Source organism: Akebia trifoliata, chromosome 5 (genome assembly GCF_017979445.1).
Source record: "Akebia trifoliata isolate Shusen 1 chromosome 5, ASM1797944v1, whole genome shotgun sequence".
Lineage (NCBI taxonomy): Eukaryota > Viridiplantae > Streptophyta > Magnoliopsida > Ranunculales > Lardizabalaceae > Akebia > Akebia trifoliata.
In genome coordinates, this window is record NC_141379.1 from 26,816,215 (window position 1) to 26,830,003 (window position 13,789).

Consider the following 13,789-nt stretch of genomic DNA (forward strand, 5'->3'; position numbering starts at 1 on the left):
CAATAATCTGGAAATTGAACATTCAAGACAACCCCCTACAATGACGGCAACTCAAAATAAAAAGCACTACACAAAGTTGGACAATTTCCTTTGGACAGCCGAACAATTTTGTTGTGTAAATGTCTTATATTATGTTATGCTGCACAAAGTTGGGGGCAACCAAGAGTAAAAAAAAAAATTGGGGACAATTAAGAGTGAAAAAAATTAGTTGTGGTTGCAACTAAAAGTGGAAAAAAAATTGTGGGGGCAATAATGACATATTTTTTTTATTCATCACTAAAATCTGTCGCACTAGCTCACTAATCCATAGACTTTGGAAATTCTTGTGATATCTTGTAATATTTTTTTAGAGAGTTACTATTGCCACACCACATTTTACTATTGTCACACCATTTTAAAATCTTTAATAAATATTATGGGGTGTGAGAAGTAACTCCAAAAATAACTAGAACCTTTTTCATTATCACAAACAAATAAATCACCAATCTCATCACGTTCGTCTCCTCTTCCATGAATGTATGGTCTCAGGCTAAGAGGCATCCGTCCTCATCACCTTCCAAGTTTCCACACCTTCAACAAGTAGAATATGTTGCAAACATCAACCTCTACCTACTAGATGACCCCCTCGATGTAGTCGCCCGCACCAAGATCTCTCTCTCTCTCCATGTGTGTGTTGCATTATTGCAATTTGGGGATTAGGGTTACCTAGAGCTAAAAAGATTTTTTTGTACAATTTTTTTATTGTTCATTTTCAATTTTCATTCCAATCACTAGAGATTCAAGTAATTCCTTACTTGAATCTATGGGTAATTTCCAACGAAGAAGAATTTATGGGTAAATTTTTTTACTTTAATCTATGTTGATTTAGTAAGCATCAAATGTGTTTGATTAAATGTGCAAGAGAATGGATGCAACTTGAAATCCAAGAAGATGCATAAATGGATTGATTAGCACATTTTTTGTTGTTTTTCTACCTATTGATGCTGTTATTTTAGTCAAAAAATTATATGATTTTAGTTGTGGGAGATAATCTATTGAGAAAATGTTTGTGTTAATGCGTTGGCAATGGAGATGCTAGCCTGAATCTCATGTAGATGTTGGGAGACATTAACACTAGATGTTATAATGATGCATTGGTGATGGATCTAGGATGCTCATTTGAATCTCATTTGCTTTGTTTTGCCCTAATGCATTGGTGTGTGATAAAACAAAATGGTGTGTAAATTTGTTTTTACAATAAATAGTGTGCACATTTCCTTGTTTGTTGTTGATCAATTTATTTCACAGAAATTAACCTCTTCAAATTAACAAATGTTATTCAGCCAAATAGTTCAATTAATTACCAATTCTCGATAATTCTGCCTATTTTCTCCTAGTCCTTCTTCCAATGCCATTTTCATCCCTTTCCTCCAAAATTTAACCCTCCCATTTTCACCCAGTTTGAGGGAACAACCAGCCCATTGGAACATCAACGAGATACAAGACGCAATGTAAGGAGTATGCCGAGGATCCAAATTAATGGCAACACTCTATCTAAACTTTCTCTTGATCCTGGTTTTACATGGTTGTCCAACAAATGCTTAGATTGCCCTATCAGACAGTTCTACTAGGGCTACTATTCATAGGCGCTTGCTTATGTGAAAGATCCACCTCCCACGCAGCATTGTCGATGAAGAGGTTGTCAGAGTCAAAAGCATGTACCTAGAGGAGTGTGCATGCATCAAACAAACAGTTTGATGACTAGTCCGATTCCGTCTTACTTAATGCCAAAAGACCATGATTAAATTGGCATCCCAAAAAAAGATGATTGGTTCCACAACAGCAGCCCATAATCTCCCAGATGTCACCCAAACATGACAAGCATTACCGTCTACAATATTACAAACCTCTTTGCATTAGAAAAACACAACTTACTAGGCGCCATTATCAAATACAAATTCATCTAACAACCCCTGTTACACAAACAAATATTTCTTTACACTACCATTGTTTGCAACTCATTTTCAAGGAAAGCCATAATGCTACCGTCCCTCCATCACAGAAATAGTAAGACCATTTAGGGTACAATTTTCTGGCCTACCTTCAATTAAATTACCCTCTGCCACACTTCTCTCGAAAGAAAATGCTGGTTGTTTCGGAGTAGGCAAAAGCATGGTTTCATTAGCAAACATAGAAACAATATCTGACATAGTGGGTCTATCCATTGCACTCTCTTGTATGCACAAGAAACCGACATGAATGTACCTCAACATTTTTTCTTTGGGACACGACGTGTCCAACACTGGATCCACCAGCTCAACAGCTGCACCTTTTTGCCACAACTCCCATGCCTGGAACAAGTACAATTTTAATTATTCTACCAACTAAACTCAAACATAAAAAATAAAAAAATTTAACAACAAATAGATTTTATACTAACTTACATATCCTATGAGATTGAGATGGTATTCTGAATTACTGAAGCCAGTGTTCCTTTTGCCACTCACAATCTCAAGTAATAGCACTCCAAAGCTAAATACATCCGACTTTATAGAGAAAATACCATGCATTGCATACTCAGGAGACATATAACCACTGAAACCAACCATTAATGAAACATGTTAGCATTAGAAAGCAACATATACATGCTTGTGCTAGCTTATGTGTGCAAAAAAAGACATTCAAAAACGTGGGGTCGTGTTAGTATTGAAAAGTACGTGATATTTGCATGTAAATGTACAATTGCATTTTGCTTACTATGTCCCAACAATTCTGTTAGTATTTGCTTCAGATTCTCTCAATCCAAAAATTCTTGCCATGCCAAAATCTGATATTTTTGGGTTCATCTCCTCATCTAATAAAATATTACTGGCTTTTAAATCTCTATGGATCACCCTCAATCTAGAATATTTATGAAGATAAAGAAGCCCATGCGCAATCCCTTCAATGATGTTGATGCGCTTTCTCCAATCTAATAATTGTCTTCCTGAGGAATCTGTAACAAAGCAAAATTTGCACATGTACATACTTAGTTGGACTTTCAGTATACTTGATGCATGTCCAAAAGAGAGAAAATTAAAGAAATGGATCAAGGGATAAGCTATTGCCATTGTTGCTTTTTGTATGCAAAGTCATTAGAGAGATCTCAACAAATCAAAATCATTGCATTTCTTGTAATGCATTTAGTGCCATCATCATCATTTTCTGCACCTCAACCTAGTTATTTGATCAATAAAGTTAATCCTATTTCGTTGTCATAAAGCAAATATTCAGTAAAAGAATACATTTCATAAACTTGGCACTATAAAAAATAATCATGTTTTATAGATGAATTAGGAAGTAAAGGAAAATGAATTAATAGATATGATTGAAAGTATAACGAACCAAAGAGGAAGGAGTCCAAGCTTTTGTTAGGCATGTACTCGTATATTAACATCTTTTCTTCTCCTTTAATGCAACAACCCAAAAGCCTAACAAGATTCGTGTGTTGGAGTTTTGCAATTAGAACAATCTCATTTTTAAACTCCCTTAATCCTTGTCCTGAACCTCTCGAAAGTGTTTTCACTGCTATTTCTTGTCCACCTTGTAAATTTCCCTGAAAAAATAATAATCTCTATGTAATTTTACTCATCAACTGTTAAGGAAACAACTACTTATTTGCTGTAAGAAAGAAAATTTTCATAGTGGATGTAAATTGTAATCTAATTAACCATGTTTGATTATAGTAAGTGCGAATTTTAGCAATGGATTTCGAGTTAACCACCAACAATGAATTGTACATTTTCACCTTAGCTTGAATGGTACACTTGATATGTTTAGGAGCTGCAAAAAAGGTGTGACAGTGATCTCCCAGATGGAGAGACTACAACTTCCTTCAAGTTATCATTATCGTGATGGCTTGATTGGTTTGTCACATCCGAGTTTAACTTTGAAGCCAAGCTAGTATCCACATTTTAATATATGCAGACATACAAAACACTACATGTAGCATTTGTTTTGAGTCATTGACCACATGAAAGTTCAGCCCACCCTTTTATGGCCCAATGCACCATAAATCAGCTTGATTGTGATTTTTGGAGATTGAGTTAAAAGCATTTTTCTTGGGTAATTTTAAGCCATTGTATTTGAGTAGTTTACTCAGATCAATTTATTGAAAATCATGGATCAAGGTGGTTTTTGGCATGTAGGTCAACAAAGAGTAAAATTTTCCTATTTTTACTCTCCATTTTCTAGCAGTATCAGAAAATTTATCCTGCTGCACGGTGGGAAACCTTTTAGGGGTCGGGGTGTGCAACCGTGAGGAGTACTCCACATCCCAAACGGATGTGGGAAACTCGGCATTATAAAAAAAAAATTAAAGAAAAAAACAAACCACGCTCACAAGGTTTACCAAAACCAGGCACAACTAGTATTACCCCATACTAGCATAGTAGTAGTCAGTATAACAAATCATTCAACTTCCCTATCTAAAAAAATTACCTTGTAAACTGGTCCAAATCCACCCTCTCCGAGCTTATTTGTAGATGAGAAATTATCAGTGGCAGCCACTATGCTATCAAAATTGAATAGAATCAACTCATGACCCTTCTTTCCGTGTCTTCCGAGCAGACTTGTGTCACTGCTAGAAGGTAGAGATCCTAATTCAAGTAAGAACTTTTCTTCTTCCATCTCTATTTCTCCTGTTTGGGTACAATAATAAGGGGAACAAAATGATTGGGGAACAAAATGATTTGTCGCTCAAATGTACCTCCATAGAGTCTTTACTAATCATTTGATTATGGGAGTTTACCTTTTACTTTGAGTTTTTTCCTCCGCAAGTTGCTTAAGAAGACCAAAAGGGACATTATCAAAGCAATTGCAATTATAACGATGAACCATATCCACCATTTCTTCCCTGTGTAGAAGAACAAAATCATATACTTATTTACAATCACACATTAAATAATTTAAAATCATTTCTTATATATACCCTCTTTGTATACAACCTTGTTCTAATTTCTAAATACTGTGAGAAAAAACCTGAATTATATTTCACTATTTAACTGTCATGAGCAATATCTTTAATTGAGGGATGCAATGTTCCTTCAAAAATTTTGTTACTATTTCCATACATGTCATTTTTATCTTCCTCTTAAAAAGTAATGGGATTCCAAATTGCATGTGTGTTTGGTCCATGCCTTCATCATTATTTTGGGGTACACTAAAAGTTTTAAACTTCAATATCAATTAATATTTGGATCAAGTTGAAAACGTAAATATCATGTGAAGTATCACAATCAATATTGATAAATTAGAAAACATCTCGACGACTTAAATAGAGGAAATCAATAGTAGCTGACTTAAAGAGGTCATAACCATGTGGACCAGCTTGGCCTCCCCCCTTTTGTTCTCTAATTTCTTATTAATATTTCTTCTTTACCTCTCAATAAGACATAATTTTAGGAAAAAAAAAACTAATTTTTTAGTTAGGGAATTTGTTGTGCATATGACTAACCCAATGGAGTTCATATATACAAATTATTTGAGTTTAAATGAATGAGTTGATCTACACTTATGTCCTTGCTATTTGCACTCCTATTTGCGGGTCCCATATCAATAGCGGTGACGTGTTTCCCCCTTTCTAGTTCAATTAATGAGTTTGTAGGCAATTTGGCAAAAGTTTTTGGCCATTTGACGCAAGGAACGATAAAAAAAACAACGGAGCTTCTGAAGAAATGGGAACATGCGAAAAGTTAGGCAAGGATTCAACCAGCCATCATAAATAAAAATTTTGTTATCCCAATTTTCAGCTATGTGACCATCCCATCGGAGGTGAACTCTAAATGTTTTTCAATTTTTTTAGAGCCATGATAAGAAAATGGTTGATTATAATAAAAGAAGGATGCACTTCTTTGCTATGTGCTACTGCAATCCTATGTAAATTTAATGGCCCCAACCTTACCCTTTATCCTTAACATTTATGCAAACAAATAAATTATAAGATTCTTATAGACATACCTTGTCGCGAAGGAAGAATATAAATAATGTATCCATCACTAGCTCCATGAAGCCCTGATCCAGTACTCCAAAATTGGCATCCCGTCCCGTTGTTGTTGGTGTTTTCATAAGCGATACAGGAACAATCACTCCTGCAGTGGGTATCACAATCAATGAGACCCAGACTTGGGTTAGGATAACCTACAGCATTACCATACATATGACCTCTTCTTAGCTGGAAGTGCTCGTGACCACTCCTGCACTCCGATGGGTCATGATCCACACATCCAGGTGTCTGATCCCTATCAGTTTCACATTTTATTAATGGATGATGGCTGGCAAACTTATGAGAGGACTGCTCAAACATCTGGAGTTCCCCCAACGAATTCAATATCAATATTAAAATTTGAGGGTCACTAACCACCTTAGAAGAATAATTGAAGTACTTGTCATCTTTATTAGAAACAAAGCTGAAATCGTATGTGTCGGGAAAGGCAAAACCGTTCGAGCTGGATGTTAGTCCAAGTAAGTTTTCGAATGCTCGCCCATTCCATACGCCACTCCTCCAGTAAATTGCTGGTGGATGAGAGATCCCTCTGATAAAAGAAGCCCGCCATCGCCTGGAGATGACCAATTGGGTCGTACCATTGTTGTCAACCATGTCAAGAGTAAAAGCCCCGGAAGCAGGAACTTGGTCGCTTAACCATGAAGTAAGCGACCAATTATGCCCAGTCTTTAGATTCATCCCTAATTTCATCCCAGAGAGAAGTGTATCTGTAGGATAATCGAAACTCTGCCACAACACCCGCACTCCTGTTCCATTAAAATTGGGTTCTGTTAAAACAAAATTGCCAGAATCTAATAGAGTAGCAGTTGTGTTACTATTAGTTGATGATGATACCTCAGAAATGAAGAAGATGGAGCTAACCCTACTTCCACCATAAATGATTTTCAATCTTCCATCATCTTCAATATTAAGAACACCAGTTGAATCAGGGATTGGAGTGTTACGATTGGCGACCCACACTGGCCGAGAATAAAATCCCTGGTGTTTGAACCATATCCCTAAGTAATGGCTCTTGGAAGATCCGGGAGTAAAGAATCCTAATTCGAAGATACCGTTAGGAGAAACTAATTTCTCAAAGTCCCTTAGTTGTTGGCCTTTTGAGATGGAGTTTGCTGCTGAGGCATGAGATGATGATGGTTGGAGAGAAAAGCAATGGAAACTGAAGATGAGTAAGAGAATTGCACCATTGATGCTGAGGTGTCTTCTGATGATCATGATGAAGATAGTCATTATTAAGTACCGAGATCTATCAGTGATTTGGTCAGGAGATATCTTTGCAGAGAATAAGAAGAGATGAGATAACCTGACGCGGAAGAAAAAATATACGCCCTACTACGTGGCTGACGTGTCAAGGGTATACAATTATAATGTTTTTTTTCTTTTTTGGGATACACAAATAAAAGATCAGTTTCGTGGTCTTGCCACGTCAGCCGCTGATGTTTTGCCGCCCAAATTTACCATTAGTCTTACATTGGTCAACAAGCGCCGGCTGAAGTATATGGCCCCAAAGAACGATAATTCCGCAAAAATAATTAATCAATGAGCCTTGTTGGACTAACATTAGTGGGAGACATTTGTACGTGGATGCGGTCATAATTACTTATCACCGATATATAATTGAGATCTCGAGGAAAAGGATTTATGATATAACATACATGTGTAATGGCAATAAGAAAATGAAAAATGTTGAAATGACAAAAAAAATTACTACGATTCTCATAAGTCTGATGTAGGATGTGCACATAACGATAGATGTGTTTTCTCGCGATACAAGTGAAAATCATCTACAGTTATGAATGCATGTCCACATCAAAATTGTGATAATCACAATAAATCCTATGTCACCCCTCCACAACTCTAAAAAAATTGGACACCAAAATTTGGATCCCTAACTTTAAATTTAAACTTGGATCTCACTATTTTTCTAATTTAATACGATTTGAAGTCTTACTAATCAACTCCATCGGGTATTTATTTTTTTGACATATTCTCACATTTTAGAGATGATTTTTCCTCCAAACCTAAACGAACTCAAATGGTCCCTCTAAATTACAATTCACGTCTCTGATTTACTATTCATATAATAAACAATAAAAAAAACTTACTATTGACAATCCAACTTTACTTATTACATCCCAAGTTAAATATTAAAAATAAATAAAAATTACTATTGACAAACCAACTTAGCTTGTTACACCCTAAGTTAAATATTAAAAAAAAATTAAATTGTTATTGGCAATTCAACTTTACTTATTACACCCCAAGTTAAATATCAAAAAGGAAAAGAAAAATATTATTGACAACTGAACTTTACTTGTTACACCCCAATTTAAATAAAAAAAATAAAAATCCACCAATTGAATGAGAGAGTGGAGAGACTCTTGATTTTTGGTTGGCAATCCATTACTGAAATAGATTCAAGAAGGGAGTTCACCTCTCGAAATGGATTTCTTAGTATCGAACTCAATGTCGAATTGGCCAAAATACTCTTTTAGCGAATCCTTGTTTTCCTCTTCCCCACAGATGCTACTGACCAGAGTGTCGATTATGTTGACTTCTTCCAAATCATCCTTGTCAGTAGATTAGAATTTATTGTGGAAAACATTCATTTTGACCTTTATATCCCCAAATATTAGGGTCACGTCCCTTGTAATTTCAGTCTATCAGATCGAACAATTGATTTGTCTAACTTGGGAAGTAATTTTGTCAATCTTTTTCAGTGTAGAATCAACATTTGGACGTTCAGTTTTGTGTTGCAGATGTATCCGTTGTTTGTAGTTAGTCTAACTTAACATAGAAACATGAACTGTTTTCGGGCTTACCCAACAACAAATACTGTTCTCAAAAGAAGAATTTGATTATGAGATTGAATATGAAGTGTTTGTCTTTGGGATTATTGTTTCTGTTGTCACTAGATTCAGTATTTTCTCTTCACTTAATCTTATATTCATTCAAACTTGCCGACTTTAAACTACTTTGTTACTTAATTACTTGTTCTTGGGAATAGTAAAGCTCATATGTTTGCAACTTGGAAGGTCTGTTGAGTCATCCCATCCAAGTATCATTCATTTGCTGCATGGTCATAATGCTTGTTATTAGGATCTTTTGGGAGGAAAACATCTTGGGAAATGTTTCAATCACTTTTTTCTTGAGGTTTTATTGGGAAATATCTAAATCATTCAATCTTTTTCAAGATGAGTACTTTCTTACTTAGATTTAAAGGTCTTTTTATTTCTCATATTTTAAAACTACCACAGATTATTTCAAATATGTGAGTACAGCGCTCTGACTACTAGAGCTTCATTATTCTGAATCTGCCTGCTTATACGTTTATTTGTGTTCTTTGTTTGTCAGAACAGACATTCTAGGTCAGAGCCGGGATTCAGACTCATGATCTCTGGAAGCAAAGAGGGATAGTTACTGTGCTACAGTTATGTCAAGAATTATTCAGGCATTGTTAAATGTTGTCCCAACTGAATTGGAGAAAGCAACAAATGAAAGAAAGGTGGAACTCCAAAAAGGAACTTATCGAGTTAGTTGATTTGCATGAATCATTAGAAAAGGATGCATGTAGAACTAAATCTGGTAATGGTATCAAAAGAGGGACTCTGACAGCTACCACTCATGATACATCAGATAGAACTGATCATGACAGTAAAGAGTGTGGTCAAGCAGTGCCCAACCAATAAATTTTACCTTAAGTCTGGAAATAAGTTAGCTGAACCATTCCCACCTGAGCAAGGTTTCACCCCCACCTGACCATGAAAATGGCTACAATGTTTGGGGACGGTAGCAGTGACAAAGAAAGATTTTAGTCTTTAAGTCAAAAGTTTTATGGTAACCGAAGTTACGCGAGACCATCTATCTTTACTGCTTTGATAAATGGTTAAGGAGTTGGAGAGGCTAAGAAAGGAGAGGCTCTAGTGAGCTAAGAAACAAAGAGTAAAACTAAATGATACAATATGTTTAGATGTTAAATGGAAATAAAAATATTGATTTGTTACAATGTTTTCTCATGGAATTTGATTAGAAGGGTGCTTTTGGCAGGTTTGTCAGTTGACGGGAATTCACAAGGAATAGAGTGACTCTATGAAGCTCTTTCTGCTCATATGTGGCCTGGGATGGTCCTTAAATCTGGAAATAAGTTGGCTGAACCATCCCCACCTGAGCACGGTTTCACCCCCACTCCCTTGATTGATTTTAAAACCTTTTGCTAATTACTTGGATTTTTTTTTCTAACATGGTTTTATCATCCCCTGTCATAGAGTTGTCAGAAGAAGAATCTTATCATGAGATTGAATATGTAGTTTTATCACCGGCTTCTGCTGATACATGGGAAGGCATAGAAGTGTGGGTTTCTGCAAATGATGCAACAACATCCACTGATGCAAGAGGATCAGTTACTGATAATGGTACGTTCAAGGATCAAAATGGAGAACTAGAAATGAACAGCAACATAGAAAATATGCAGACATCAACCTCTAAAGCTTCAGTACAAGAAAGTCTGAAATGGAAGTTGTTTCCAAAGACAATGAAGCAGAGAAAAGCACAGAACAGAACATGGATACCCATTTGGGTTTCGAGGATTTGGAGCAACTCATGAATGAGATTGGGAACGAGCGCGATAACCTGAGGTTGATGCTCGAATTCCAGAGGAAGGAAATGGCTACAATGTTTGGGGACAGTAGCAGTGACGAAGAGGGAATTGATTATTAATCCATGGAAGGCCGGAAGCAAAATCAGATCCTCTACCGGGTCAAATATGTCCATTGACGATCTAACCCAAAACACCATCATCTACCTAACATCAGAGCTAAAGGGTCCCACCACCATCACCAACAGCAGGCCAGCTAAGAACAAGACAAAACCTAGCACCTCAAGCAGTCCAAATGCTCCATGTGTCAAGAACCCAAGCCTTCCAACAGTAACATCTTCCCAATATGAAATTTTGTAAATCACTTTTGATGGATTTGAAAGTTTCACGTTCGGTTGATTTTTAGTGAGGAGGATCTCCTCACCTTAGCGATCATCCTCACAAAAAATCAGTTCAATCGAAAAGTTTTAGTCACATATGACAAAACAAATTTGTCAATATTTTATCATCCTACAATAAAAATGGAAAAGAAACGTTAACTATAAAGACAGATTAACTGAATGACTCATATGTAGATTTCCCTTTGGGGCACATGGTTTTAAATTATCATGTGAGGATTTTTTTTTATTTTGATTATGAAAAATAAGTTAGATTAAGGAAAAAATTGAGATTTTTTTCTCTTATTTATATTCAAATCGAATATTTCAGATATCTGATAAGAAAATCATATTTGAATTCAATTAGTGTTTTACGGATATTTGTCGGGTTTGGATTCAAAATTGGGTATCAGATAAAATTTTTGGATTCGAATTTAAATAGAACTGAATCCAAACCAAAAAAATATATGTTGACAGCCGTAATTCAATTGGAACTTCACCACAGGGAAGATAGAGGTGGTGAAACACTTGGAGTCCGGTACTTCAGTTGCAACAAAGGAAACCTGCCAATCTAGAGGTCCACGTCGTGAATCCTAATATTTAAAGGCTCCACAAGTTTGCTGACAAGTACATATAAAGTTGTTATGCTCCTAAGACTTCTTATGCTTGAGTGAATTTATCCATCAGCATACGAATAGTGGTTACTTCACCAATGTCACTGAAGGAATCATGTAGATATTCATCGTTTGCCTGTGCAAAATGTTATTGTTAGCATTATGTCTGATTATCCCTTAAAAACTCCATTGACAAGAGAAAGTAAGGAACTTGCCTGAAGGCTCAAATTTGAAATAAACACAATACACTGTTTGTTTAGGTTTCTCTGAAGGCTTTGTGGAATGTTAAATCTGTTGCTCATTTGTGTTGTTTGTCTTTTACAAATAAAATATGTCGTTGATAAATGTATTGTTGGAAAAATGATGATGATGGAGGAAGAAAATTAACTTCTAGGCTCGAAAAGATTCGATCTCTTTTAGACAAATATTCTCCCCTACTGGTTGAACCAAAGTACACAAGGGATCGACGAACAAATGCCTTCAGGATACAAAGAAGCCTTACACTCAATATGCTAAATCAGATTATGTATGATCTGATTTAGCCTAGAACACTCGAAAAAATAACAAACTGATGATGCCTATATCTTAAGCTTAGAGAGAGGAGAATACAGAAATTTTCGATGTAGAAATCTGAATCCTGATTGGCTTTTTATAGCCATTTCTGTGTCTGTTGACCAAGAGTCATGATATAATGTCTCTTGGTCTAATAGCCGTTAGATTGTGCCTTATCTGAGATCTAACGATCTAGATTGCACCCTATCGAAGGAATGTGTCTCATGTCCTTTAACTAATACTTTTTAGTTGAATCTGTTTGATCTAGTGGCTCTGATCGTGTCCAATCAGTTGCCATTTGATCTAACGGATCCGATCGTTTCTGATCAGGTACTATATCAATCCATCGCACCTGATCATTCTGATCAGGTACTACCTTAATCCAATGCATCGGATCGTTCTCGATTCGGTATTATTTCGATCCATCGTATCCGATCGGATACTAACTTGATCGTGCGGTGCTGATCGCACCCGATCCATCACACGTGATGGATCAACCACCACCGTTGGATGGTTTCGTATCCCGAAAACTTTAAGGCTCCCCAGCTCCTCGCGACGATGCGTACGTGCGAAGTGCCAAGTGCGCCTCAAAGCGCCCTAAATGCCCAATCGCCCTTTCGCACGTCGCACGTGCGCGTGCGCGGGTGGTGCTTCGCACCACCTCGAAGCACTGAATCAAAGCCTAAAAGTGTGACACAAATACAACTAACTATGTTGGCTATTACTTATAAGGTACACCACTTTCTAACTTGTGAGCGATGTGGGACTAAACCTTATATACACAAAAAAAATCTCAAAATCTAACTTAAGAAAAACAAACCAAAAAACTATAAAAATTCTTATTTTATTTTGAAAATATACAACAAATCCCCCACTATTTCAAAATATAAATAGTTGAAATATATATATATATATATATATATATAATAAAACAACAGCTGCACCATTAAATGGCTGCCTACGTACCCAAATAGGGATCAAGCTTCCGTAGTTCTTACAACTAAAGAATGATTAAACGATTACATCAGTTTACAAAAAAAATTTGGCATCATCGTAGAGATTAGTACATAGATGAGAGGTATCTTTTGGATTTGAACCTTCACTTAGTATAAACAATCAGAGCTTTGTCAAGGTGCTGTGGTGAACGTATCTTGAACCAAGGACCCTTAAAGACGAGCCGGATTCTTCACACATACTTTTCTCCATGAGGTTGAGTGTTCTATTTGCTATGCACATTAATGGCCATGCGCTATATCCTAATTTCATGAGTGCTTTTAGAAACGGTCTAGTTTTCATAGGAAACGGCCTGATTTCCTCACTCATATAGGTAAGTTCACTTGAAGTGATTCTGTGAGTCACTAGTTAAAATTTTAGAACTTATTAAGGATTTGGCATCCATCCTTTATCTTGCAGAAACCAACACTAGATTTAGAAAGTGGGATAAATTATTTCTAGTGCCCTACTAAACCACTTATTTGACTTGTTTGTACCCATTGAACCTTGTCTATCTATTTCAAGACAAAGGTTGGGTTCCCATCAAAGGTGATTGATTTATTTTATAGACCTTAGCCCCATTCTTTTTGAAGTTTTAGATATCATATCTCTTGGAAGTCCTTTAGTTAAAGGATCC

General features: G+C 36.1%; 1 protein-coding gene and 1 pseudogene across 6 annotated transcripts; one reads left to right on the forward strand and one right to left on the reverse strand.

Moving 5' to 3' along the window:
* Window positions 1–1,863: 1,863 nt before the first annotated feature.
* Window positions 1,864–7,333, reverse strand: LOC147401856 (receptor-like serine/threonine-protein kinase SD1-6). Of its 6 annotated transcripts, none has more exons than XM_086443304.1 (8): window positions 6,889–7,327; window positions 5,977–6,768; window positions 4,769–4,873; window positions 4,459–4,658; window positions 3,364–3,574; window positions 2,737–2,974; window positions 2,424–2,574; window positions 1,864–2,330 (listed from the first exon to the last, which is right to left on the reverse strand). In XM_086443304.1, exons 1-8 carry the CDS (start codon window positions 7,250–7,252, stop codon window positions 2,022–2,024), a joined length of 2,370 nt encoding a protein of 789 aa, XP_086299430.1. In that variant the 5' UTR covers window positions 7,253–7,327; the 3' UTR covers window positions 1,864–2,021. The 6 variants fall into 6 exon arrangements, with proteins under 6 accessions (XP_086299430.1, XP_086299433.1, XP_086299432.1 ...); XM_086443307.1 differs by having other exon boundaries at window positions 6,884–7,024; XM_086443306.1 differs by having other exon boundaries at window positions 6,857–6,997.
* Window positions 7,334–9,315: 1,982 nt separating this feature from the next.
* Window positions 9,316–10,738, forward strand: LOC147401857 (uncharacterized; annotated as a pseudogene).
* Window positions 10,739–13,789: the final 3,051 nt, after the last annotated feature.

What these genes read in the sequence shown, in the direction of transcription:
- LOC147401856 (XM_086443303.1), bottom strand. Translation starts at nt 7,252, where the DNA reads ATGACTATCTTCATCATGATCATCAGAAGACACCTCAGCATCAATGGT. An exon ending in GATTTGGACCAGTTTACAAG is followed by an intron (nt 3,575 to 4,458) that starts GTAATTTTTTTA and finishes TTATTTTTTCAG; the next exon opens with GGAAATTTACAAGGTGGACA. An exon ending in CTTGGACTCCTTCCTCTTTG is followed by an intron (nt 2,975 to 3,363) that starts GTTCGTTATACT and finishes GCTTTGTTACAG; the next exon opens with ATTCCTCAGGAAGACAATTA.